General features: G+C 35.4%; 2 protein-coding genes across 2 annotated transcripts; both read left to right on the top strand.

Moving 5' to 3' along the window:
• The first annotated feature begins 4293 nt into the window (after window positions 1-4293).
• bin2b (bridging integrator 2b) lies at window positions 4294-18697 on the top strand. The gene is made up of 12 exons (XM_065272677.2): window positions 4294-4666; window positions 5151-5231; window positions 6102-6156; window positions 12826-12920; window positions 13000-13095; window positions 13768-13875; window positions 13975-14060; window positions 16139-16214; window positions 16548-16630; window positions 16973-17579; window positions 17657-17755; window positions 17935-18697. The coding sequence occupies exons 1-12, from the start codon at window positions 4562-4564 to the stop codon at window positions 18046-18048; spliced, it is 1605 nt and encodes a 534-aa protein (XP_065128749.1). The 5' UTR covers window positions 4294-4561; the 3' UTR covers window positions 18049-18697.
• A 1340-nt stretch (window positions 18698-20037) lies between these two features.
• On the top strand, window positions 20038-24793 carry slc48a1b (solute carrier family 48 member 1b). The gene is made up of 4 exons (XM_065272682.2): window positions 20038-20239; window positions 20340-20489; window positions 22946-23113; window positions 23586-24793. The coding sequence occupies exons 2-4, from the start codon at window positions 20360-20362 to the stop codon at window positions 23720-23722; spliced, it is 435 nt and encodes a 144-aa protein (XP_065128754.1). The 5' UTR covers window positions 20038-20239; window positions 20340-20359; the 3' UTR covers window positions 23723-24793.
• Window positions 24794-24853: the final 60 nt, after the last annotated feature.

The raw sequence follows: 24853 nt of genomic DNA, 5'->3' as shown, positions 1-24853 counted from the left end.
TGAAAACTACATTCTTAGAGCTTTCCAACGATATTTAGTTTGTCAAGATTTTTGAAGATTCATATATTCATTTTGAAGAATATTAGAATTATGAATATATACGAATTCATATGGACTCCTACTGGGTCAGTGACAAATAACAAAATGACTGTCCCTTCTAAATTTCCATCATCAAATGGCCTTGAAATATAAAAACTACATTCCTAGAGCTTTCCAACAATATATAGTTTGTCAAGATTATTTCAAGTTTATAGGGTATTAGTGTTGTAAATTTATAATCATTTATATGTATTCCTATGGGGTGAGTGACATTTAACAAAATAACTGTCCCTATACAAATTCTATCATCAAATGGCCTTGACATATGGAAACTACATTCCCTGAGCTATTTACAAATAAATATGTAATAACATTTTGGGCCCAACTGTTGGTCTGCGACATTTTAGAAAATGACTCTTACTACATACTTTTTTTTTCAAAATGGTGTTGATATATTAAAACTACATTCTTAGAGCTTTCCAACGGTATATAGTTTGTCAAGATTGGTGTAGGTTTAGACTATGTAATTATTGTTTTAAATATGTAATGCCAAACGTCCCACCTGTGGGACAGTGACCGTTATTTTAAACATTTTAACCGTGTTATTTTAATTTTCATGGGCTATATATATATATATATATATATATATATATATATATATATATATATATATATATATATATATATATATATATATATATATATATGTTGGTTTTGCATTGAGATATGTTGTGCACATTATATAGGATTTAAACCCTTGACGTTTGCAATACTATCACTTAAGATACAGGACACAGGTTACAGGTTATACATATGGTAGCTGAAGCTTTCTGTTATAGTAGCTATTAAAGCTACATTTTTAAGATGTCATATAGATTTCAGGTATTTTGGGTCAGTTCTTTCTACCCTGGTTAGAATATTTCTGGAAGTTTGCAGTACAATGCAGCATTATGAATGATGCTTTGCTAGATTTAGGTCACTCCAAATAGGGCATACGTGCGTCAGAGAGAGAGGAAAAAAGTAAGGTCATTAATACAGGAATGGGTAGCCTTAAAATAATATTGTTTCAGCAATAGCTGTAGTGCACTTCATTAACATTGACACAACACCATTGATAAATATGAACAAGATACATGGCATGCTGCATTTTCGTGTGTTAAATATCCTTGAGAACAAAAGATTTTTGTTAATAATTTGAACATAAGATTAAAACATTAAGCAAGTTAAGCATATCATCCACGTTCTTTGCTCATATTTACCATGGTTGACTATTGGAGTGCATTTCCAAATAACCAGTAGCCTATTGATTAGAATAATATTCTGTTTATTAGATAAGTTAGATAACATGTCAGCAGAACGCATGTGAATTATTTAAACATTTCTATAATAAAGAGATACAAACGTCTTGTTTTGTGACAAATGAGATTGTCTTTTTTTATTCCTTTGGGATTAAATGATTTATGACTGACATCACTGTCTGACCTACGGAAGGCAAAACAGAGACAAGACAGCATAATATAAAGAGGGTATAATAAAAGGAAACTTTAAATATATATTTTTTTCTCGATAAATTATTTAATAGATGTAAATGCAAGCTAAATTAAACAAAAAACAAAGCAGTTACAATAACAACAAATCTTACAATTAACTCTTACCAGCAGTGCCCTCTTGTGGTGGAATTAGAGCAGTGCAAAATCTTTAAAGAGCCCTCCTGTTATGTTCATATTTTAGCAACACTTTTAACGTTTCCAAATAGATTAATATATGCTAAATAACTTCAAATTTAAAATTCAATTGTAGGAAAAAACATAACTTTATATATACATAAATTGTTTATTTAATAGATTCATTTTTTATGATTTTTTGTAGCCTATTTTGTAGTCTATATTTAGTAAAACATTAAAAAAGTAATGAAAATAACATATAACATTTATTTAATTTGAGAACAATTTCACCAGTTTTTCACATATTAATACAAAAACACTCATTAGATCAGTTTTACAGGAACACTGTGTGTACTGTACGTACATTTATATACTTGGCAGAAACTTTTATACAAAGAGGCTAAAAGTAACTTCAAGTCTAAAGGTATTAAGGAAATGTCAAAAAGTAGGTTTAAAGGTTAAAAAATATAATTAGCATATTTTTATGAAATGTCAAATAGCTTTGGGGTCAAGTTGACCCCGAACATAATAGGAGGGTTAAAGACTGTGCTGTTTCATTTCAAATTAATATTCAAGATCAAAGATGTTTAAATTGAGGGAGAGTAATCTGACTTAACAGAGGTGACATGATAATATGGCCTTTGAATAGTTTTTAAGTATAGGCCTATACACTAATTGGCCTATGATTGGCATCCTTAAAGGGATAGTTCACCCAAAAATGACAATTCTGTCATCATTTACTCACTCTCATGTTGTTACAAACACGCATCAATTTCTTTGTTCTAATACATGAAGAAAGTTTTTTGTAACCAAACCATTTGTGGACCCCATCACTTCTATAGTAGGAAAAAAGAATACTATGGAAGTAAATGGGGTCCATGAACGGTTTGGTTACAAACATTTCTCAAAATATCTTCCTTTGTGTTCATCAGTACAAAGACATTTATACAGGTTTGTAACAACATGAGAGTGAGTTTCCTTTTTGGGTAAAAAATAGGCTATGTGCAAAACTGTAATCTAAGTTTTTAAATAGCTTGAAAATATATTGAAACATTCAGATATTCTGACTGACTAAAATACTTGGCTCAGATTGCACACCCTATAGGTCACAGACACAGAGAAACATACGATTCAGGGTTTTATGATGTTATTTGTTACATATAGTTTCGACCATAATTTTGTGATGACATCCTAACTTTTCACAGAGGTGCCTTGAGAAATCGACCCTAAGATCATTTAAAGGGGACATATCTTGAAAATCTGACTTTTTCCATGTTAAAGTGCTATAATTGAGTCCCCAGTGCTTCTATCAACCTAGAAAACATGAAAAGAAAAACCCAGTAACTTAGTTTTGGTTAACCATTCTCTGTGAAAATATAGGTAATTGAAATTACACTCCCCTTGGGATGTCAGAAGGGGATCTTATTACAATAATACCGCCCCTTAAACTGCACTATCCAACCACGGGACTGCCATTTAGTGCAGAGATCAGATCATTTGCATTTAAAAGGACACACCCAAAAACGACAAATTTTTGCTCACACCTACAAAGCGGCAATTTTAAAGAGCACCTATTGTCCGATTCACGCTTTTACATTTCCTTTGGTGTGTAAGTGTGTATAAGTACATGTTAACGATATGCAAAAGGTTCATACCCCAAAGTAAATGATGACGCGAGTTATCGTCTCCAACGTAAATCTCTTTCTTGGACTACAACAAGCACACGGATTGTAGGCAACAGTTTACTTCCTGGGATTGGTGATGTAGACAAGACCGACATTATCATAATTCCTCCTGCTTCGGACTCACAGCCTGTAAGTTAACTCCTAAGCAACCTAATCTTTCAAACATGGTAAGGAGCGTCGGATTTCCGGTATTCAGACCAATCAGAACGTACAGATTAGCTGGCTAATCAGGGATACAGAGCTTTTCAAATACCTGCGTTTCAGGAAGAGGGTGAAATCTGGAGCTACAAAAATTTACGGTATGTGGAAAACAATGTGTTTTAACCATAAACTACGCGGACACATTGTATTATACCAAATACACAAAATAACATTGTTAATAACATTGTTTTTAGCAATGAAATAGGTGCTCTTTAAAATGCTATAATAAATTATCTATATGGTATTTTGAGCTAAAACTTTACATACGTACGCTGGGGACACCACAGATTTATTTGACATCTTAAAAACGTCTTGTGAAATGTCCCCTTTAAGCCCACGTGAACCACAAGCAGCCATCAAACATATCAAATAAACCATCGCTATTTCCCTTATAACCATTTTGGTTCAAACAGAAAAACCTGCAGATGCAAGAAAGCAGATAGAGTTAAAAGAACTGATTATTTTATGAAGGAGAAATCGTCTTGATATATATTTTAAGAAACAATATATTTATGAATTTAGCAACAAAAATTTTAAATAAATTAATATAGTGTTCTTTCTTTTAGTTTGTGGGGATATTAAAACTTAATAAAACATTTTATAAACAAAAATGTGTTAATATTATCCATTATAAATCTACTCATAGTTTGCCAAAGTTAAGCACCGCTGCGCCACTAGTTGAATTCTTGTTGATGTCGTCACATGTCGATACATCACTGTCAGCTGAAACCCGAACGCGTTCGGACACGACACGGGAATGTTGCTCGATCAGTCAGCGTACCGCCTTGAAGCCGAGTCCTTTAAGTGTTTGTGAAACATATTGACCACATTCACTTTATCGAAGTGGAAATTAACGTGCCACGCACCTCGCACCCCTCTATCTTCTTCTCACTCCGCCCACGAGCCGTCAGTTTATAGAAGGAAGCGTTGAGACAAGAGCAGGAGCTCGCGTGTCAGCTAATCACAGTGAAGATGGCAGAGGGAAAACTGAGTGCCAACATTGGGGGTAACATTGGCGCGGGTGCTGGCATCCTAGCCAAACGCTTTCAGAAATCAATGAATCGAGCTCAGGAGAAGGTAGGTGTGGCGGTAAATTTCAGATGCATGCTATCCTGTTATTGTGTGTAAATTAGTTGCTTCAGCATGTTAACAGTAATAAATCTAAAACGTTTTTGCTGTAGTTTTGTCAGGTTTATTTGTTGAGTGAAAGTTTTTCAAATACAGTTATGAGAGCACAGAGTGTCACTTCCTGCCCTCGATAACTTCCTCCCTATCCTCTCATCTCCTCTAGATGTTAGTGTTTACACTTCAGTGCTGTTTTTTATCGTACAAATCCTCCATTACGTGTTTTTTATTATTAGAAATTTAGTGATTGCTACATTTATGCACTTCCTATGAGCTCTCCTAATTTTCCTCATCGTGAGAAGTGTAAAACCACCTGTTGAGTCATATTACCATGCCATGCATTGATCCTTTATGAGATAGGCCTACAGCTACTGATCCTATGTGAGATATCATGTCTGACCATCTGACCAATTTGCTGTGTGTGTGTTTGCCTCAGGTCATGCAAAAGTTAGGGAAAACAATGGAGACGAGAGATGAACAGTTTGCGGAGTGCTGTGCCAACCTGAACAGACAACAGGTATCTATCTTTGTTGACAGCATCATCAAAGATGCGAGCATGCAAAATTGTATTGTATACAACAGATTTCATGCATAAGGTCACAGTCAACTATATGTCAAATGTCTAGGTTATAAGACCCTGTTGTTATTTAAAGGGAGTGTATTAGGTTGTATTGTATAAACAGTGATAAAAATCATTGGACCTGCAGTATAACAGGAAACTCCACCTTAAAAAAGTGCTTAAATGTGACTCGCATGATTTTTGATATTCTTTCTTGATCTCTTTCTTTAAATCAGTACATTCTATTGTTATAGCTGGAGCTGTTGACCTTTTCTGTCCAATGACCCCCAACCAGACTCTCAGTCAGATTGTCTACTATAAAAGTTACATTTTATTGGCAACACTGTAAAATAATGATCCTGTGATAACATAAACAAATGTCTTAATTTGTATTGACATCATTTGCTGTATCCTGCATGATTGTTGCACTTACATTTGTTGTCAAATTATAAAAATATACATTTATATTTCATACTTTTTCTATTTTTTTAAGAAACATCTACATGCTTTATAGAGGTTCATGGTCCATTCATGAAACCACTGCATTAGTAAAACCCTAACATTTTCAATTCTTACATAAAAAACAACTTCTCCTTGTCGTCCACAATTTTCTATTTTTAAGAACATCTGTACTGGAAGTTTCCCAGTTCCCATAAAATGACAGCAAAGTAAAACGAAAGAAAATCTTTAAAACGTTTCAAAATGCCCTTGAGTCTAAAGATAACATTTTAAAAACATTTCTGAAACAATGCGCTTCAAGGAAACAGTGGTCTTGATAAACTTTTTGCTTTCAGACAAAATGTAACTGTTTTCTGTTTTTCTACCCAGACTGATGGAGTCAGGCTCTATAAGGATGTGAAGTCCTACTTCAATGCAGTTAAAGGTATTAATTCAGACATGTTATAGCCATTCAAATAAAGAAAAATGCTAAAATGCATGTCTAAGTTTTACAGTATAGCTTTCAAATCAAGAATTCGATTGAATAGGAATTTTTAATGTCACTTTGATGACAGCTTTGAAGTATTTGAAGTGTAGAATATTTAGTATGCAAGTTTCAGATGTAAAAGGGAGAAGCAGACATTTTTATTAAATAAAATTAGCAGGGTTCCCATGGGTCATGGAGTTTCTGGAATGTCATGGAATTCAAAAAGGTCTATTCCAGACATCAAAACGTTGAATTTTATATTTTTTTGTCCAAGTCATGACAAATCATGTATTTTGTGCTATAAATGGACACTCCACTTTTTTTAAAAAATATGCTCATTTTCCAGCTGCCCTAGAGTGACCGTTTTGGAATCCATTCAGCCGATCTCCGGGTCTCGTAGCACTTTAGCATAGCTTAGCATAATCCATTGAATCTGATTAGACCATTAGCATTACGCTAAAAATAACCAAAGAGTTTGGATATTTTTCCTATTTTAAACTTGACTCTTCTGTAGTTACATCGTGTACTAAGATCGACAGAAAATTATAAGTTGCGATTTTCTAGGCCGATATGGCTAGGAACTATACTCTCATTCTGGCGTAATAATCAATGACATTGCTGCTGTAACATTGCTGCAGCAGGCGCAATTATATTATGCAGTGCCTGAAAGTAGTCCCCTGCTATTCAAAGTAACCAAGGGGACTATTTTCGGGCACTGCGCAATACCACTACACCTGCTGCTGTCATGCTAAATCAAATGTTTAGCTCTAGGGAAGCTGGAAAATGCATATTTTCAAAAAAGTGAAGTATCCCTTTTAAAAGGGTCTCTCATATCCCCAGAATGTGTCTGTAAGGTTTCAGCACAAAATGCACCATGGATCTTTCATTATACAATGTTGAACATGGTCATTTGGGGCTGCAATAAAAAAGGTGCTGTTTTGTGTTTGTCTCTTTAAATACAAAGAAAGCTTCTATTCCCCTCCCTTTATGCAAAGTAGGGGGTAGAGCATTTGTACTTTGGACTACATCAAAACTTGTGTCTCTGGCAGAAGGTTGAATATGGATCTCATAAAGCAGAGTCTGTGAGCGGTTATGGTTGGGGCGTAATCAATGTGACATCACATTGGGCATCCCCAACAGCCTGTTTTGTGTGACTGTTGCGATTTAAAGGAGATTAGACAAAGAAGAAATTATGGATTTGTATAATAACAGGATGTTTCTGCACACACACTGGTGACTCATTTTCTGATAGAAAGCCTGCTGTGCATTTCCATCCCACCCATGCAATTATTTAAGTATTTTGATATTGGCTCGCTCACAGTGTCAGGAAACGCTTTCAGCAGCATCGCTGTTTCTTATTATTAAAAAAACGTGTTAGCTTACTAGTGGCCACCAGTCAGTCAGAAAAAGGCAAAAAGGAGAAAAGTTGTCTATGAAAGCAAGGCGTTCATGTCAGGTTTGAGTTTGTATTAGCCTACTTATTTTCGACCCAAAAGAAAAACAGAAGATTTCATGTTATATTCTTTGATTATGTGTTATGCTTGAATGTGTCGAAATAAAAAAATAATTAAATGTGACAGGCGAAAATTTCAGGAGATGTAGAAAGGCATTTTTTTTTTTGTGAAGTCAGGGGATGTCCTGTTTGTTTATCATTATTGTCACTATGAGACACGTGCGGGTATAAATACACATAAGTAAGCCAGTCAGCTTATAACAGGAAATGAAAACGATCTAGCAGCATCAGCTATGGAAACAGCCGTCACATTTTTACCAAAAAAGAAAAGACATTTAATTAACAATGAAATCATTCTTTTTTAGAAAGAAAATAAGAATTATTAGACAATGCAGAACTGTAGCATTTTCTTTCCTTATTGACTTTAGGCCTACTCATTTGTGTTCAAAGATTATTTGCAAAGAAAAGATAATGTTTTTTTATTACTGTGTTTATGTTCATTATAAGTGACTTGTTCATGTAGGTAAATTCAGTTCTTTATATAAGCCTAGTTGTTTAGTTTGTATGGTTAATGTCAACATGATAAAGTTTGGCCCTCATAAACAGGATATTTTTACGATCCGGCCCTCAGCCTACATGGTTTTGACTAGTGTTAATTTTGTCACCTATTTTTAATTTAGTCTTAGTCTTAGTCTTGTGCATATCATTTTTTGTTAGTCAAGTTTTAGTCGACTAAAAGTCTCATCATTTTAGTCAAGTTTTAGTCAAAAGACAACTCAAGGTATCTTAGTCAAGTTTTAGTCGACTAAAAGTCTCGTCATTTTAGTCTAGTTTTAGTCAACTAAAAGTCTTGTTATTTTAGTCTACCGCAAAACTTCAAATAATAGCCGAGTCCCAAATAGACGCTTGTCTCTTTTAGACGCCTGGTGTGACGACAGGTTTGGGTAAATAAACGCCTGTCTTAGGGCTGTGCAAAAAATTGACTGCGATTATCATGCGCGTGTCATCAGTAAAGCCGGTTCCGTGATTAGAAGTAAATCGCCATCAGCTGCTTTCAGATGGAGCAGCATTTATTACACAGACCCGTAGTTCACCGAGAAGCTAGGCAAAATCGCATAGAAAATCGGAATCGATTTTCCTCGATTATGAACCCGATTTTGCCTAGCTTCTCGGTGAACTACGGGTCTGTTTAATAAATGCCGCTCCATCTGAAAGCAGCTGATGGCGATTTAATACTAATCACGGAACCGGCTTTACTGATGACACGCGCATGATAATCGCAGTCGATTTTTTGCACAGCCCTAGCCTGTCTCAAATAAAGGCCTGGTCTGTTTTTTAGTTTCGGGCTGTATTTAATCTTCTAAAACCCGTCAGATCGTCTGTTTAAGCTAGTTCTATGGTGCAGATTGCACACGCTAAAGTTTTGCTTACTGGTAGATGTCACGTGACAGACGCAGTTATTCCGTTACTCATCACTATGAAAACACAACAAGGTTCGTCGTCAGGTTTGAAGTGATGATGACAGTAGTGAAGTGGCAATCGGGAGAGTCGGGATTTTTCCGCCACACTTTGTATTTCTCACGCGGAAACACTATTAATCATATTTAATATGCTGCAGCGCCCAAAATGTATCTGACCGCACTGCTCTCTCTATCAAGCCGTCTCCCCTGGAGTTCTAGTCGAGCGAGCCCATCCAAAAAAAAAGAAAGAGGCTACACAATAGCCAATCAGAAAATAGCACTGTTGTATCTGGGTAAGATTTCACGCAACAACCAATAAAAAAGCATATCCTCATTTGCTTTATTTATGCTGCCAATAATTTAAGACTGTTATACTTACACAAACTAATTTGTTAAACACATTCAAATTATAAATAAAACGTAATATGTGGTAACCTCCTGCTGTCATGCTGGAACAATTAAATTAAAAGCCTGTCTCTTATAGACGCCTGTCTCTTTTAGACGCCTGGTGTGACGATAGGTTTGGGAAAATTAAAGCCCGGGCTATTTGAAGTTTTACGGTAATTTTAGTCAAAAGAAGACTTAATATATCTTAGTCAAGTTTTAGTTAAAACATTTTTGTCTTTTTAAAAAGAAATTATTTCTGAGATTATTTCTGATAACCATTTTAGTCAAATAGGGTTACACACATCTCAAATATTGGTTACACTTGTTGAATGATTTTTGTTGAATGCAACTTTGTTAATGGCGGTGACGTATCTCTATTGCGTGTAAATTGCGTCACCATTCATTCAGTGATGGGCGATAGGAAAGCACCCAGACAGCGATCAGTTACTAATAATAAGCTTTTGTCCTCACAATATACTGTACATTCAGAATACTTGAATAATATAAGGTATAGATTATCAACAATGTTGGTAAATAGCGAATGTGGATCAGAAAGACAAGCCGTCTAAGTTACTGAAGACAACAGGTACACGAGAATACGACACAAAACTGAAAAACTTCACAATGCTGAAAAAATGCTAAACTTTTTAGCAGTTTGTGAAATATTAATCATAATGTGTGTGGGCTCATTTTACACACGAGACTCTTACTGACCTGATCGCGTATGCCTTTTCCATAGTAGAATCGCGCTGCGTGTGCGTGCAATTGTTGAAAAACCATATGAAAATTACAAAAATCCGATGGAAACATATCAATATTTCTCATATGTAATACGTTTGTAGACTAACTGCTAATGGATGTTACATTGTGAACACTTAGCATGGAGATTTCAGCAGCGCGAGCTTGTCTGGAGTTATGACAGACGCGCGCAGTTTCATAATAAGAGTACGCAGTCTTTTTATGAATGAATTCACATTTAAATATGACCTCATTGCATAAAATGTAGTAGAGACGATTGAAGACGAAAATGAAGAGAGGTTTTATCTTAGTTTTTATTTTATCCAAAACATTTTAGTCTAGTCTTTTTTCGTCAACAAAAATGCATGTTAATTTAGTCTTAGTCAGCGTTTTTGAATATGTGTGTAGTCTCGTCATCGTTTCGTCTTAGTCATGGAAAAAAAGGTCGTTGACGAACATATTTCGTCTCGTCTCGTCTGACGAAATTAACACTAGTTTTGACAGCCTTGCCATAGAAGAACCATAATTGGTCATTTAGTTAAAGAACCATTTAGTCAAAGTTTTTTTATTTTCATTCTTATATTATTATAATACCAAGAACCTTTTTCACCACAAATAACTTTTTTTTTAAAGAAAGGTTCCTTGGATTTAGTACGTTCTTTATAGAACTATTTACTGTATACAAAAAGCTTCTACTATCTATATTTTTAAGAGTGCTGGTTCTCTTGTAAAAAAGTCAGTAGTCCCAGGTACACTCTAAAAACAAACCATGCTATATAACACTAAAAGTGGTTTACTGGCTTTTAATCATAGGGGAACCATTTTAAGTGCCATATACTGTAGCACCTATGTAGCACAATATTGTGCTATATAGAACCATATCTGGTGCTATATTGGTGCTATATCACCCCCAGATGGTTCTTTATAGGTGCTATATAGCACTAAAAATGGTTCCCCTATGATTACGAGCTTTTAGTGCTATTTAGGACCTATTTTTTTGAGTGTAGCAACTTGTTAACCAGTGCCCTTTTAAAGACAATTCAAAGCTTTATAAAGTCACAAGTTGGGGTATGTTAACCCAAGATCTTTATCAGACAGTCCTTATGCTAGTCCCAGACTAAAATGCATGTTTGAGCTGCCATAACGTTAAAGCACCTTGTTCTGACACGTCTTAACATATATAATTGTTTTGTCTTTAGATGCACACCTGTATTTTTGGTAAGGTTTGTTTTTAAAAGCTGCTTAAATGCCCTAATGTAACCAAGGTCTAGTCTTAGATCATTTTAATCCTGTTCGGGAAACTGCCCCAAGGAGTTTAACCAAAACCCCATAAAAAAAAAAAACATTGATATGGGGACGATGGAACCGCAAGTGCTAAAATGCTAACTTGCCTTTGGGTTTTGGCAACAAAAATACATTTTATCAATTTCTCTCTTGTCAACTGGCAATAACTTAAGTCAAATGCACTCACCTGTACCTGTTAACTAAGGCAAACATGCCAGGAAACTGTCAATTTTAGGATGTTTCACAAGTTTGCATTAACATGTAATCGATAGGGAATTAGATAAAGCATATTTGGCATGCTGTCCGAGGAGAATGCTCTGAGCTTGGAATTTTAGCCCAAACCCAGAGTACTCCCCCCTCTTTAAATGGGATGAAAGAAACGAGATGAGTGTGAGGTAATGGGGTGGAGGAGGGATGCTGCAAAAAATCTGTCACGGGGCTGCTATTTATAGGCACCTCTTTGCACTGATTGGTTGGATCACATGACCATGCTCCTCCTGAATTTAGTTAAATAAACATCATTTAAGTCATGGAGATTTAGCTTTTTAGTCAGTGAAAATCAGGGAAAAGTCAAGGAAATTTGGCTTAGAGTGGGAACCCTGTGCTTATTCAATATAAACAAATTTTTAGCCATTCAAATGTATTTATTCACATTTACTGTTTCAGATCTTAAGAAAGCATTAAACTATTTGAAGTATAGAAAATGTAGTATGCAAGTTTTCAGATTTAAAGGGGAAAAGCAGATATTTACTTAAATTAGAGACTATGGTATACCAAGTGAGAGTGAGTTATGATCACGAGGTGACACAGGTGGCACTAGTTGTGTTTCTCTTATTCAGGTTTTTGGGAACTGAATGTGTGGTATTAATGGAACTGAAAATGCTTATTGTGTAAATGTCTACAAGAATAGTTAGCCTACCGTCTTAAAGGGCAGGCATGGTACCCAGTTACATTGGTTTGGTGAATACAAAAGTCACCTGTTTTAGTTGTATGTGCTGTCCCTGTAGTCGGCATCCACATTACATTCAATTTGACTGTCTAGGGATAATTGTCTTTTTATACAAATGGGATTAATTAGTTAGATTTAGTTTCTGTATCTGGTCTAGATTTATACATTTTCTCCAGAATACTCACTCACAGGATGATTTTAATAATTTATTCCTAAATACACCCACGCCTCTGTTACTTGTAATGGCATGCTGGGAATATAGATTTAGCCTACTGGGACTACTGCCAAATTGCATAATGATTTCTAAAGAATACACAGTGACCATGATGTGTTGTTTTCCTCTCTTTGTTTATCAGTGATGCATGAGACGTCCAAACGCCTGTCCCAAACACTTAATGATATATATGAATCAGACTGGGACGGCATAGAGAACCTTACTTCCATTACAGATGTAAGACGGCTTTTTTACTTGAGATTTTATAGTCATAATCTTATTTTTTGGTATTCAGCATCTGGGTTTGTTGTTACAGAATGAGGATCTTCTGTGGAATGACTATGAAGAAAAGCTGAGCGATCAAGTTGTTAGGACAATGGAGAATTACACCGGACAGTTCCCAGAAGTCAAAGTTCGTACATCCCAATCCATTACAAACAGGAAATTGCATTCCCTTATCCTAAGCATCTTGAAAGATTTTTGAGTTATATAATCTGCAGTTGTTTATTCTGTCCTCCATTCTAAAATGTTGTCATTTTGTCATGGTTTTGAAAAAGCTACTTGTTAAAGGAATAGTCTACCCTTTTGCCATATTAAACAATGTTATTACCTCAACTTAGAAGAATTCATACATATCTATCTTTTTTCAATGCGTGCACTGTACAGCATGTCCTGAATGTGTTAGCATTTAGCCTAAACCCATTCATTCCTATGGTACCAAACAGGGAAGCCACCAGACACTTCCTTGTTTTCCCTATTTAAAGACTGTTACATGAGGAGTTATACCAGTAAGTATGGTGCCACGAAATAAAACTTTTTTTGGTACCATAGGAATGAATGAGGCTAGGCTAAATGCTAACACATTCACTACGCGCTGTACAGTGCACGCATTGAAAAAAGATAGCTATGTATTAATTCATCTAAGTTGAGGTAAGAACATAGTTTAATATGGAAAAAGGGTAGACTATTCCTTTAAACTAGCATGGCACACCAGTATGGTGAGTCTCCTTTGAAACCCATGCATGGTTTTGGAAGCATGCCTATGAAACTTTCGAAAGTGTCTAAGCATATCGTGGTCTGGCAGGAACGAGTGGCAAAACGAGGAAGGAAACTGGTAGATTATGATTCAGCTCGCCATCATCTGGACGCCCTACAGAACGCCAAGAAGAAAGATGAGGCCAAAGTAGCCAAGGTCTGATAACGTTTGATTGTTTACATAGCTCATCATTTACTAAATATTGCTAGTTTATAGTTATGGTGGTTCAACTAACTTATGCTGATGTTCTCTCAGGCAGAGGAGGAGTTCAATAAAGCCCAGGAGGTATTTGAAGACATCAACAATGAGTTAAGAGAGGAACTGCCTGTTCTTTATCAGAGGTTGGTACAACATGGAGATAAACACTCCTGTGTTCCTGCAGCTCAGTTGGTAGAACATTGTGTTAAGCTTGCAGTATAGTCTGTTTTTTTTACGTGTATGTGACCTGTACTTCGGCCTTTAGTGATGTAAAGGTCATGGGTTTGAACCCCAGGAAGCACAGATACTGATAAAAAAAATAACATGTATTGGTGAAGCGTCTATCAAACGTATAAACGTAAATGCAGGTTTTTAAAAATTACAGCTAGATTCTAACTTGTTGCAATTCATTAAAAGTTGCAAGTAAGGATCTATGGTGGAACGGTGGTAAAGTTAGTCCTGCTTTTAAAGGGACACTCCACTTATTTTAGAAAATATTTTCATTTTTCAGTTCCCCTAGAGTTAAACATTTGATTTTTACTGTTATGGAATCCATTCAGCTGATCTCCGGGTGTAGCGCTAGCACTTTTAGCATAGCTTAGCATAATCTATTGAATCTGATTACACCATTAGCATCAAGCTCAAAAATGACCAAAGAGTTTTGATATTTTCCTATTTAAATCTTGACTCTTCTGTAGTTACATTGTGTACTTATTAAAAGTTGTGATTTTCTAGGCTGATATGGCTAGGAACTATACTCTCATTCTGGCGTAACAATCAAGGACTTTGCTGCCGTAACATGGCTGCAGGAGGCGCAATGATATTACGCAGCAGCTGAAAATAGTCCCCTCAGAGTCCTGCACGGGTCCATTTTGGGAGACCTGTATCCGCAAAGTTCAGCAGCAGATCCCACCCGTCACCCGTGATAATATCAAAATTAAATCCGCACCCGCCCAGACCTGTTTTTTATCTCGTACCTCTCTCAACATCAAATCAGCGTCATGAATGGGCTTATGAAACAAGCTAAAGTGCTCTTTGTTTTGCGCCATTCAAGTAGCTTACCATCGGCACCTAAATAGGCTATGGAACTTGATAACTAAACACAAATAGACCTCTTAATAAAAAAGATCAAGAAAAAATACAACCTACCTACACAACCCCTGCTGTGCTCCTTTTCTCGAAATGCTTTCTAAAAAAAGACGTTCCCAGCTTCCTGCTATCAATGGCAAAACTTTATGCAACTTCTGCAACGCTCGCTCCAACTAGGCTACGAAAAACATCAAAAACGTCGCTAACTGTCGCAGTGGTGGTGACGTGATGGGTCAAATGTAATATTTTGCGTGTGTAATGGCAATTTAAACGTACAAATATTTGACATATTTTCATTCGCGCTACTACCCGCCCGCACAGAGTTAATTATCTACTCGCATCCCCTCCCAGGAATTTTAGGAATGTCACAGTCCACCTGTCTAAGATACTTTTATGCACCCGACCCGTTGCAGGACTCCGAGTCCCCTTAGTAACTTTCAATATCAGGGGACTATTTTTGGGCGGTACGTAATATCACTGCGCCTCCTGCAGCCATGTTACGGCAGCAAAGTCCTTCATTATTACACCAGAATTGGAGTATAGTTCCTAGCCATATTGGCCTAGAATATCACGACTTTTAATTTTCTGTCAGTCTTGGTACACGATGTAACTACAGAAGAGTCAAGTTTTAAATAGGAAACTCTTTGGTTATTTTTGAGCGGATGCTAATGGTCTAATCAGATTCAATGGATTATGCTAAGCTATGCTAAAAGTGGTACAGCCAGACACGGAGATCGGCTGAATGGATTCCAAAATGGTAAAAATCAAATGTTTAACTCCAGGGGAGCTGAAAAAGAAGTACATTTTCAAAAAAAGTGGCGTGTCCCTTTAATGTACAGTATACTATGGTACTACTAAATGACATTTATACGCTAATTCATATTAAACCATACAAAGTGAATCGGACGAAAACATATGATTAGAATAAAATCAAACATAACTAAACCCCAACATTACAAGAGCAAAAGAAAATCATACATTAGCCAAAATATTTACGAATTGCAATGAGATAGCATTGCAATAATGGATATCTAAAAAGCATGGTGTTGTCATAGTATATGTAGAAATAAGATATTTGGTTATGTTTTATAAATCTAATAATGATAATATTGTAACACTCTTTTTGTTTTAGCCGTATAAGCTGTTACGTCACAATGTTCCAGAACATCTCAAACCTGCGGGACGTCTTTTACAAGGAAATGAGTGTGGTAAGAATGACGTTGTGTTTGTTTGGGTGAATTTGGTGGCAATGAATGTACAGTATGCACATTGTTTTCTTTATGTTCGAGCACTTGTACATACAAAAAGCCTAACAATGAAACGCTGTAGTGTGTCTGTAACCACCTGCATGCATACTATGCAAAATCTACCAGACGGGAAATGTCTGTTACTAACTAGATGGCTTTTAATTTCTTACCTTTTGTGTAACACTGTTCTGTGTACTTTCGGGTTATTGTACTAGTAAGTGAGACTAGGATAAATATATTTAGTAGATAAGAGTTGAATGTAGCTGACTGATGGAATTCAGATTTATGTTTCAGCTGAATCGGGACCTTTACGATATGATGAAGAAGCTTGAGAATCAACACTCCACCAAACCCTTCATCGCCAAACCCCTAAGCAGGTGATATATACATGTAGAAACATTCAGATTTCTGCAGATGTGCCACGGGTCTAAAAATACTTAGACGTTACACCACACTTTTATGCATGTCATTGAATTGACGTTGAGTTTTGGTTTGATTGGTTTTGAAATGTAATACAAAAGGTATTTAGGCACATTGTGGTTGTCAAACGTAATTGAACCACTGTGTGACCAATTTGCAAAAATGAGAAGTTAACTCTATGAAAGGATCCAGCTTAATTTGGATCAACTACTTTTTAGGGCTATTATTTCACTGTCCTTTTCTTAAAAACAAGAAGGCATTGATTTCACATGCGTCGTTTTTCTTCCTCTTATGACTAGCTCAAAATCTAAGAAGAGAAAATCTGTGACCATTTCTGCTCCCATCCCGTGTAACACTGCCTTCCCTTCCGATCATCCGGCCTCGAGCAAGCTCAGCTTGCCCGACACGCTCACTCGCACGGACACGTGCTCGGACACTCCATCAAAAAGCACGGGTAGCACAGCATCTGAAATATCAGACTCTGAGTCGAACTCCTTTGACAGCGACACACCCAAACGTCTGTCTTTGTGCTCCGAAGGAGAAGCGGTCCGATCCGAGTCAGCACCTGAAAACGCGACTGACGAGACAGTGCACGAAAACGGCCAGGATCATTCGATTCAAAGTTCGGTTTCTAGTGAGCAAGGTGAAGAAGACGAAAATAAATCTGCAGCATCTTCTGAAGATCCTCATGTGCCAGACGACACATCTACAGATGCAAACTGTGAGTCTAAGATCTTATTGGCCGATGAAGACAAATCTGCTCCGGTCCCTGCTCCTCGACGACCCAGCACCTCCAAGAGCACTGAAGGGGACAAGAAGGAAAATACGGGAGGGAGTGAGGGTGAAAAGAAAGTTGTGAAGGGACAAAAAGCTGACTACGAAAACCCTCCCGGCTTCCTCTACAAGGTAAAATGTCTACTATTGAAAGGTCACTGTGAAGTATTCCATTATTTGTATTTTTATATTATTCATTTTTTTATTAGGCTGTGGCTCTTGAGAGTCAGGATTCAGATGAAGGTTTGCTTCTGCAGTTTGAAAAGGGAGATGTGATCCTTATATATGTTGATGATGATGAAGACAAGGTAAGATTTGTTATTCGGAAATGCAAAAATTGTTTACAATTACACATTTCACATTCTGTCGAATTTAAGTGGTGCCACACATACATGTCAACAAACTCACATTGTGATACCCCAAATGTTATAATGTGATACCCTTAAATTTACTTCATAGAAAAAATAAACACTGTTTTTGTATTTAGCCGGACGGCACTGTCTGGGGTGTGGGGGAGCAAGACTGGATCCAGTACAAGGACCTTACGCTTCTCTCTGGCGTTGTTCAAGAGACCATGATCAAGGAAATCTCTTCTGATTAACCCATGTCATCCTGGGACGCAGGATGGCATCATATGAACCAGAGGTACCTGAATTGGCTGTCTGGGTGCCTTGGATGTTGTAATATGAACTCTGTCTGCCCCTTGTAGACTTCTGTAGCATACAGTGCCTTTACAACTTCCTGTTGCACACGCTTCAATTTTCTTATTGTTATTGATTTCAGTCTTTTATAGATCTTAATATTGATCTTAATATTGATCATTGCATTTGTGTGGTTTGTGCGTTGCATGTGAATCTTCACTGTTTAATGTGCTTTAAAGTTTTGTATCAGGAGGAATGGGACATGAGTGTGCCTATATTATACAAAAAATAAAATATATTTTAAATTTAAATGTTTTCAAAACAAATAAGTATTAATGCATTTTCTGGTGTTTTGTTGAACTGATATCTATTCTAGCAGTAGCATTTCCATGCATTTCTTAAATGTATAATGTTGTGTATGTTGTTTCTCATCGAAATTACAGTGTTAAAGATTTATGCTCATTAAGAGACTACCAACTTTTTACTACCAAATGTCTACAGGACCAAACATTTGTGAATAGACATGTTATGACTGTGAAGCAGATTTCTTATATGTACCAATCAGAGAATATATATGTTTTTCAAGAATAAAGTTGACAGCTGAATATATGACATGTGTTGTGTTATTTTTGTATCTAGTGGTTGACTTGTGTTTGAATGCCACTTACATCTGTATCAGCAATTTATTAGACATACAGAAATGATTTGAATTGAAATGGGCTAGCATTAGTAGAGCTGCAACTAAACAACTTTATCCCATATGGCAAAAAATATATATTTTCAAATATAATTTTAAACAATTTCAAAATATACCAGAACTATATGTACTGAAATATGTTAACAAAAATAGATTTATTTTGCCATTTTTTTGTATTATTTCAAATATATTTTAAAAGATATATTTATATTTACATTTTAAAATAATCAATGTATTATACAAATTTTTAATGTAATTTTTACTTTTTTATTTTTAAATGTATTATTTTTTATAATATTTTTTTTGTATTATTTGAAATATATTTTAAAAGATTTTATATTTATAGATAAGTCGCATTGTAAGAAATACTGTGCTGTATGTATGTTGGTGACATCTAGTGGAGTTTCAAATAAATTTGAAAAAAGTTAATCAGTTATTTCATATTTCAGGTGGGAACTCCACAAGTGGGCGGTATCTATAAAAGGGGCGTGTGTAGCGGGCGTGTATCTTTTAACGCTAGAAACCACGCCCCTGTTTTGGAGTTTCCCTAGATCTCCCTAGATTTGGAGATCACTAGGCAACTTTTATACCCTTCTTTATAAGTTTCATGCAAATAATGCTAATAGACTTGCATTTGCCACTTTTTATTTATTTAGTTATAGTCTTTAAACCAGTGAAATAACCCCCAACCTCTACAATTTCTACCCAATAAAAATATACTACAACTTAGCATACTAGACAGATTTGTTAGAAATATAACAAAAATATTTTTTTCACATTTATAACCATATATGATATTCAAATGCTTTGTTCAACACTTTTCCCGCAATATGCAATAGGGAATAAAAGGAAGAATAAAAAAGAAAGAAAGCGGAAAGCTTGTTTTTCATGAAAATTTAGGAAAAACAACATTAAGAGATGGGTAATTAAAATAATTTACAACAATAAATTAGGAAGAAATAAATATATAGAAGAAATATATATGTACAAGAATGTACATGTGGTTATGAATATTAAATAGACGATGTAGCAGCAACAATCTGAACTGTAGCAGATAAAAGTCTAGATCTGTTAACAGAAAACAAACACAATGAAAGTGATAAAACATTTTATAAGTCTATAAATCTATTAAACCCTTTAAGCTTTCTAAAAATATTTTTATTTTATTGTTTTATTATTTTTTCTAGTCTGATCAAATCGATCTTTAAATTCGTTGTTTTCTTCCGTACCGATAGTGGTCGCTGTTCTCGGTTAAACGGATGCATAATTTCACTTTTGCTCTTGTGCTGTCCCTCGCTCGCAACAATAAAATCCAGTGGTGACATATGGAGCTGTAAATGACAGTAAATGTCGATTGATCTTTAGAGTTGGTGTTGTTGTCGCTTATAAAGCCCCCGTGAATGACATTTCATCTCCAGCGCTGTGTACTGCAGCTGGTTCAGCGCTGTCTCCAGGTCAGAGCAGCCGATCTTCCATCGCAACTATTTTTAGTAACTGGTTACTTCTGTGTTGTTGTTTTGGGATTTTTCGGTCATGTTTTCTTTGTTCATACAGGTGTAGATTTGACTGCAGCGATGGCATTTAAAAAGACGTATGTAAGCGTGGGATACGCGTGTGTTGGGATGTTGGTGGGATTTTCGGCATTTCTAGTTTGGAACATCGCATACAAACAGCCGTGGACAGCAGCGATGGGTGGATTATCAGGTAAAGTGGCTGTGGTTAAAACTCTTGTAAGCTACTTACAAACCATGTTTTATACACACATCATCGGCAGACTTTAAGTTGCCTAACATGCTAGACGGGAAGCTTACCATTATTTAAAACACATTTTATCCCGCCTTACGTCATTACTTCATCATACTTCATACTGTAACTAGTTTTTCATGACTTTTGCTTTACATTCGTTAAAAATTTATTTGGCTGTTTCCCCAAATCAGGCTATAATAAATCTTACACTGTAATTTTTAATGTGTATCAAGTAAGGTATTTAAAAAGTACACTTGAACTTTTCTTCCTTGCCTCAAGCTAGCATTTTTCACCAAACATTCCCTCAAAAAACGTATTTATTTTTAAACTTATAAAGTCAATTATAGTGTTTATGTGTTGTTAAAGTTCACTTTGTGATTTACACAATGTGTACAACTGTACTTTGATTGTGTTTTACACTTTGGTCTCTGACCTTTCTCCTCTAAATAAGTAGCATGAAAAAGTTTGCTGAGTATTACTTATAGTGAATGTGTATTTGACCAATGATTATTAACTTTATACATTTATACATTAAAAGTCACATTTATGCATTTACCAGCAGACAGACACTTTGATCCAAAACAACTTACAATGCATTCAAAATATAATTTTTTTATCAGTATGTATGTTACCTGGGATCAGACCCTTAACATTTGTATTTGTCTCAGTTTGCCATATAAAGCTATATTACAAACACTGAGCTAGGGCTGCATAACAATTAATAATAGCAACTAATTGTTTGCAGAATAAAAGTTTTTGTTTACATCATATATGTGTGTGTATAATAATTATGTATTAGTGGTCGGCCAATATGGAGTTTTTTTATGCACGATACCAATAACACAAATGTAAATAAGAGACAAACAGAAAATTGGTGAAACTGCATAAACATTTGTTATACATAACATTTATAAATATACCCTTTTAAAGTTCTTAAAGGAAAACACCACCGTTTTTCAATATGTTACTATGTTTTTACTTCAACTTAGACGAAATATTACATACCTATCTTTTTTCAATGCATGCACATAATCTTTGTACAGTGCGTTGTGAATGTGTTAGCATTTAGCCTAGCCCCATTCATTCCTTAGGATCCAAACCGGGATGAATTTAGAAACCAAACACTTTCATGTTTTCCCTATTTAAAGACTGTTACATGAGTAGTTACACTTACTTCGACCTCGGCGCGCAGTAACATCGTCACTCCTGACTACTCCCCTCTCGCTCAAACTACCGTCAATAGAACTGCGCCCAAAGTGAAGTGCTGCAATTAAGTGCTCTTCCTCCATACAATATAGTTAACATTTTTTATCTGCTTAAAAAATCGCCACGTTTTATTTTGTGCCACCATACTTATGTAACAGTCTTTAAATATGGAAAACATGGAAGTGTTTGGTGGCTTCTAAATTCATCCCTATTTGGATCCTAAGGAATGAATGGGGCTAGGCTAAATGCTAACACATTCACGACGCACTGTACAAAGATTAACGGCAGGCATTGAAAAAAGATAGGTATGTATTAATTAGTCTGAGCTGAGGTAAGAACATAGTAAAATATTGAAAAACGGTGGTGTTTTCCTTTAAAACACCTGTAAATAAATAATAAATAATTTACATAATAAGACATAATTAATGTGGCTCTGACTCGCGGTGTCGTTTAAATAAGTGCGTTGAACCAGTGTGTTGTTGTTGTGTAACACAACATGTCATGTTCAAAAGTGAATAATGATTGGTAATTTTACTGTCTTGTCAGACTTTAACTTTGCATTGAGTGACACTGAGTCTCTTTTCATTACAAACAACAAATTTAAGTAATTGAAAAGATAATAAAAAAGCCAAACCTCGACCAACATACAGCGGCCTCTGCAATATGGTCAATCGCTATTATGTATACATACGTATTTATGTAAACACATGCATGTATAATTTTAAAGAATTTTTTTATATATAAATAATAAATAATAATATAAACATATTTATATGTAATATAAATTATATATAAATAACTTTTTTATATATATTTATTCTGCAAACAATAAGGTTTTTTTTATAGTTATGCAGCCCTACACTGAGCCCTGTTTATAGCATTTCAGTGTATTTATGAAAGTAAGCGAAACTAAAATACGTCCTTCCCACATGAACCACTTAAGTCTAAAATAGAAACATGATGGTGTTAGCATTGAAGCATTTCTGCTTTATTAAATAACATCGCATGTAATCTCTTCTGCAAATCTAACAGCGCACGCAGAACTGATAGAAAGTAGCACAGTCATCAATCAAACAGGAAAACAGCAAGTTTACACACATGTGAGAATGACAAAGCAATAAAGATTGCAGAGTCATAAAAAACATTCAGACAGGGTACAGCAATATCAACTTTTAAGTTGATAATCCTCATTATGTATTTTTCTACAGGGGTTCTGGCACTATGGGCCTTAGTCACACACATAATGTACCTTCAGGACTACTGGAGAACATGGTTAAAAGGATTGAAGTTCTTCCTGGCCATAGGTGTCGTCTTTTCAGTGGTATCAATCATAGCGTTCATCTGCTTTCTTTGTGTTGGCATCTCACGCAAAGAATGTGAGTAGAGATGATATTTTATCATTTTTATGTATCTAAAAGTGTTTTCTCTGAAGCAGAAATATAAATAAGTGTATGAAAATATTAGTTCATGAACTTGTCTGCCTTTGGCAGCTCTGTCTGCATAATTGTATGAGTTACAAATACATTTTTTAATCTTTGCATTTATTAAGATTTGGGTCTTACATTCACATTATGCATTTGTCAGATGCTTTTATCCAAAGTGACTCGTACTGCATTAAAATGTATACATTATTTGTCAGTATGTGTGTTCCCTGGCTTCGAACCCATGACGTTTTACACAATGCTGTATCATTATGCTATACAGAAGCACAAAATGTGATCTAATAAGGTTAAAGTAGATGAACTCTTACTCTTTGAAAGAGGAAGTGACTTTCAGGACATTAAACTGACAGGAAACATTTTTGCTCTTTGTACTTGATTTTCTTTCTCTCTTTCTGTGTGTTTCCAGCTATTACAGATCCTACCAGTCTGTACCTTGCGTGCGTATGGAGTTTCATGAGTTTAAAGTGGGCGTCCCTGCTGGCCCTCTATTCTCATCGATATCGCAAAGAATTCGCCGACATCGCCATCCTCAGTGACTTTTAAATAAACACACTCATGCCCACAGACAAGCAACCATACAAACGTGAAACACATCTTGCTATGATCATTTAAAATGAACCGGGAGCACTTACTGCGCAGAGCCAGAAAGCTTTATGTTATTTAGTCTATAAAGAAACGAGATTAGTGTTACTTCTCTTCCTTCTCTTGTCTGTGGGAATGCATTGTGGGTAATGTTTTTTAAGACGGTAGATAACAGAGAGGCTGCTGAGTATACTTAAAGATGTCATCAGTGATGTTTTATACAATGTTTTAAAATCTTTATCTTTTTGCAAGCATATGATCAAAATCACTATTTCTGAGCCTTTTTACGTTGTGTGAGGTATTGAGGAGAACTTTCTGTCTTTATCTTTGCTGCTGTCGTTGTTGTCGTCTTGAATGTTTTCTCGCAGTGGGACACGAGCAGATTTTTATCATGTCTAGCCTGGTAACTATTTCAGGTGTCAATAAACAAACCATTTTCTTGTAACCATTAATACAAGTTACAGATTATGTAAAGGTGGTGCCTATTGATCTTTGTTTAAGCACTTTATTGTCTGTACACATTTTTATAATAGTTTGTTCATAAGGAACAGTTCAACCAATCACAGCCTGTTTTTTTGAATGTTCAATCTGTTTCTTGTTTTTCTTTTGTTTATCATGTTTTTATAACCCCAAAGCATTATATTAGGAGAAACCTTGGGGCACTTTGAACTAAATAATTGATCAAAACCAAATAATTAGCATATTTTTGTAGCATTTTTACAATTTGTTGGTAGTTTCCCAATGTAAACTTTATAACCTTTTGATGTCATTCTATCAAATGTCTAATAGTTCAATATCATCTGTCAACATTATATGTCACTTATATCACAGGGTCGATTATGATTTATTATGAATTTACCTAAACAAGACTGCATGCATTTGACTTGTTATAATATGTTGATGTTTCTTTTTATATTTACACAGATTGTAATACATATGTGATTTAAGCCGTTGCCTAAACATTTTAGGCATTTTGTAGTTAACCATTATACCATATTAATATAAACTCAATAAAGGTGTGTATGTACAGTATGTATGACTGGAGAGCCCATTAATAAAACAACTTGCTAGAGAAGTCCAGTTTTCTGTGTG

This window comes from Paramisgurnus dabryanus, chromosome 7, assembly GCF_030506205.2.
Source record: "Paramisgurnus dabryanus chromosome 7, PD_genome_1.1, whole genome shotgun sequence".
Lineage (NCBI taxonomy): Eukaryota > Metazoa > Chordata > Actinopteri > Cypriniformes > Cobitidae > Paramisgurnus > Paramisgurnus dabryanus.
Note: the sequence above shows the minus strand (reverse complement) of the source record. Positions and strands in the feature narration are given on the sequence as shown.

Excerpts from the sequence above, each read along its gene's own strand:
- bin2b (XM_065272677.2), top strand. The coding sequence starts at position 4,562 with ATGGCAGAGGGAAAACTGAGTGCCAACATTGGGGGTAACATTGGCGCG. Across the intron at positions 6,157-12,825 it reads CTACTTCAATGCAGTTAAAG|TGATGCATGAGACGTCCAAA; the intron begins GTATTAATTCAG and ends TTTGTTTATCAG. Across the intron at positions 17,580-17,656 it reads CTCCCGGCTTCCTCTACAAG|GCTGTGGCTCTTGAGAGTCA; the intron begins GTAAAATGTCTA and ends TTTTTTTATTAG.
- slc48a1b (XM_065272682.2), top strand. The coding sequence starts at position 20,360 with ATGGCATTTAAAAAGACGTATGTAAGCGTGGGATACGCGTGTGTTGGG. Across the intron at positions 20,490-22,945 it reads AGCGATGGGTGGATTATCAG|GGGTTCTGGCACTATGGGCC; the intron begins GTAAAGTGGCTG and ends ATTTTTCTACAG. Across the intron at positions 23,114-23,585 it reads TGGCATCTCACGCAAAGAAT|CTATTACAGATCCTACCAGT; the intron begins GTGAGTAGAGAT and ends GTGTGTTTCCAG.